The sequence below is a fragment of the Aplysia californica genome, unplaced genomic scaffold (genome assembly GCF_000002075.1).
Source record: "Aplysia californica isolate F4 #8 unplaced genomic scaffold, AplCal3.0 scaffold00437, whole genome shotgun sequence".
NCBI lineage: Eukaryota > Metazoa > Mollusca > Gastropoda > Aplysiida > Aplysiidae > Aplysia > Aplysia californica.
This window is the reverse complement of record NW_004797707.1, coordinates 683,722-685,712: the sequence shown is the minus strand read 5'-3', so window position 1 is coordinate 685,712 and position 1,991 is coordinate 683,722. Positions and strand designations below refer to the sequence as shown.

At 41.5% G+C, this 1,991-nt stretch overlaps 1 protein-coding gene across 1 annotated transcript in view; it reads left to right on the top strand.

Moving 5' to 3' along the window:
- The window catches only part of LOC101853021 (protogenin A), a gene marked incomplete at both ends in the record, with an annotated part of 6,555 nt that overhangs the window by 3,580 nt on the left and 984 nt on the right, over positions 1 to 1,991 (top strand). The window contains 1 exon segment of the mRNA XM_013086121.2: positions 1,730 to 1,855. Within this exon segment, the coding sequence (XP_012941575.2) occupies positions 1,730 to 1,855 (126 nt within the window).

The following is a 1,991-nucleotide window of genomic DNA, read 5'->3' as shown; positions in this document are numbered from 1 at the left end:
TCCTCCCCCCCCCCCCCTTCGTGCGGCAGTGCCACTGACTGTAGAGTCTTTAGGCCATTCCCAAAGGGGGGGACATTTCTCGTTCATGCACAGCAGAATTGTAAATGGGCTGATTCATCATGTCACGCTTATAACTGTGCCTGATCTACAACAGGGAACTGCTGCTTTTTCTTTCCTAATCCTTACTATTGTCATTTTTCCTCTACTTCTTTTGTATGTTTGTCACTCTCTTGTGACCTGCTATTTCCGGGGTGCCTTGATAGTCGAAGCAGACTTTGTGCTGTTGAAGCTAGAGAGGTGAGCAGAGTAAGTCTGATTCCCTGTAAAGACTTCTCTGTTGACACCCACCCCTTGGCGCTCATATGACCTTATGCAGTTGCGAGTGCTGTAAAACCCTCTACGAAAACTAAACACCTCCTCAATGTCTGCTCGGGGGCTCTCGTGGCCTAGAGGTTAAAGTGTTGGCCTCTCATCCAAAGGTCACGGGTTGGAATCCGGGTGGCGACCGGAAAAATTTTCTTCTCTAAAATTTGTCTCCTTTCACCCACCTACTTTCCTGCTCTCTAACAATGTTTGTCGTCTGCTTTCGTCTCCACTTTCTGCCCCCACCCCCTCACCTCCTTTGCCCCCTCCCCTAGGCTCCTGACTTTTTCTGCAGCCTTTCTACTGCTGCTCCTTGGCTCCTCCTTACTGCTGTCTTTCTGCCACACCCCTGATCTTCTGGTAGGAAAAATCTACACCTAGCCTTCTCGGACAAGGGCGAAAAATCTCAGAGGTCCCATGTGTAAGTTGCACTTGTTAAAGATCCCTTTGTGGTCTAAAGTCGATAAGAGTAGGCTTCGGCCACCACACGGGCAAAATTAAAATTTCCAACCAACTGAAAAAGTGAAATGTCCCGCGCGCTCATATGGCCTCATGGAGTTTTGAGCACCATAAAACACTTACCAAAAAAAAAAAAAAAAAAAAAAGTGTGCTTGTCGGGAAGTGGAGAATGTCTCTGAGTGTTCCAGGGTCTGCTAGACAGAGTGCTAACAGTTGTACAAAGCTTGTGGCTTGCTGAGGGGCGTGGATCTGATCTATAGAAAAGCAGTTATTTTTATTTGATTTTTTTGGTGTTATTATTGTTGTTATTGTTATTATTGTTGTGGTTGTTGTTATTGTTGTTATTTTTGTCATTGTTCTTATTGTCATTGTTATTGTTGTTATTACTTTGATTGTTTTTGTGGTTATTGTTGTTGTTATTGTTGTTGTCGTTGTTATTATTGTTATTGTTGTTATTACTGTTATTGTATTTGTCTTTGATGTTTTTTGTTGTTATTATTGTTGTTATTGTTATTGTTGTTTTTATTATTTGTTATTGTTATTGTTGTCGTTGTTATTACTGTTATTGATGTTATTATTATTGTTATTGTTATTATTGTTGTGGTTATTGTTATTTTTGTTGTCGTTGTTATTATTTTTATTTTTGTTGTTATTGTTCTAATTGTTATTGTTGTTATCCTTGCTATTACTGTTATTGTCATTGTTGTTGTTATTATTGTTATAATTGTTATTGTTGTTATTGTCATTGTTGTTACTGTTGTTGTCATTGTTATTGTTGTTATTATTGTTGTAATTGTGGTTGTTATTATTGTTATTGTTGTTGTCGTTGTTATTATTGTTGTAATTGTTATTGTTATTGTCACTGTTATTATTGTTGTAATTGTGATTGTTGTTGTGGTTGTTCCAGAGCTGGCTCCGCGTGGGCGGCCGACCAACGTGACCGCCGTGACCACCAGCACCTCCATCCTGGTCACATGGGACAACAACCTGGTCCAGTCAGATCGCCCGTCCGTGGTGGCTTACCAGGTGGTCGGTGAGTACCGGCCGCACCTACACACACACACGTACACACAAACTGACACACGCACACGTACACACAAACTGACGCACGTTAACACACACACACACACACACACACACACCTGGTCCAGTCAGATCGCCCGTCCGTG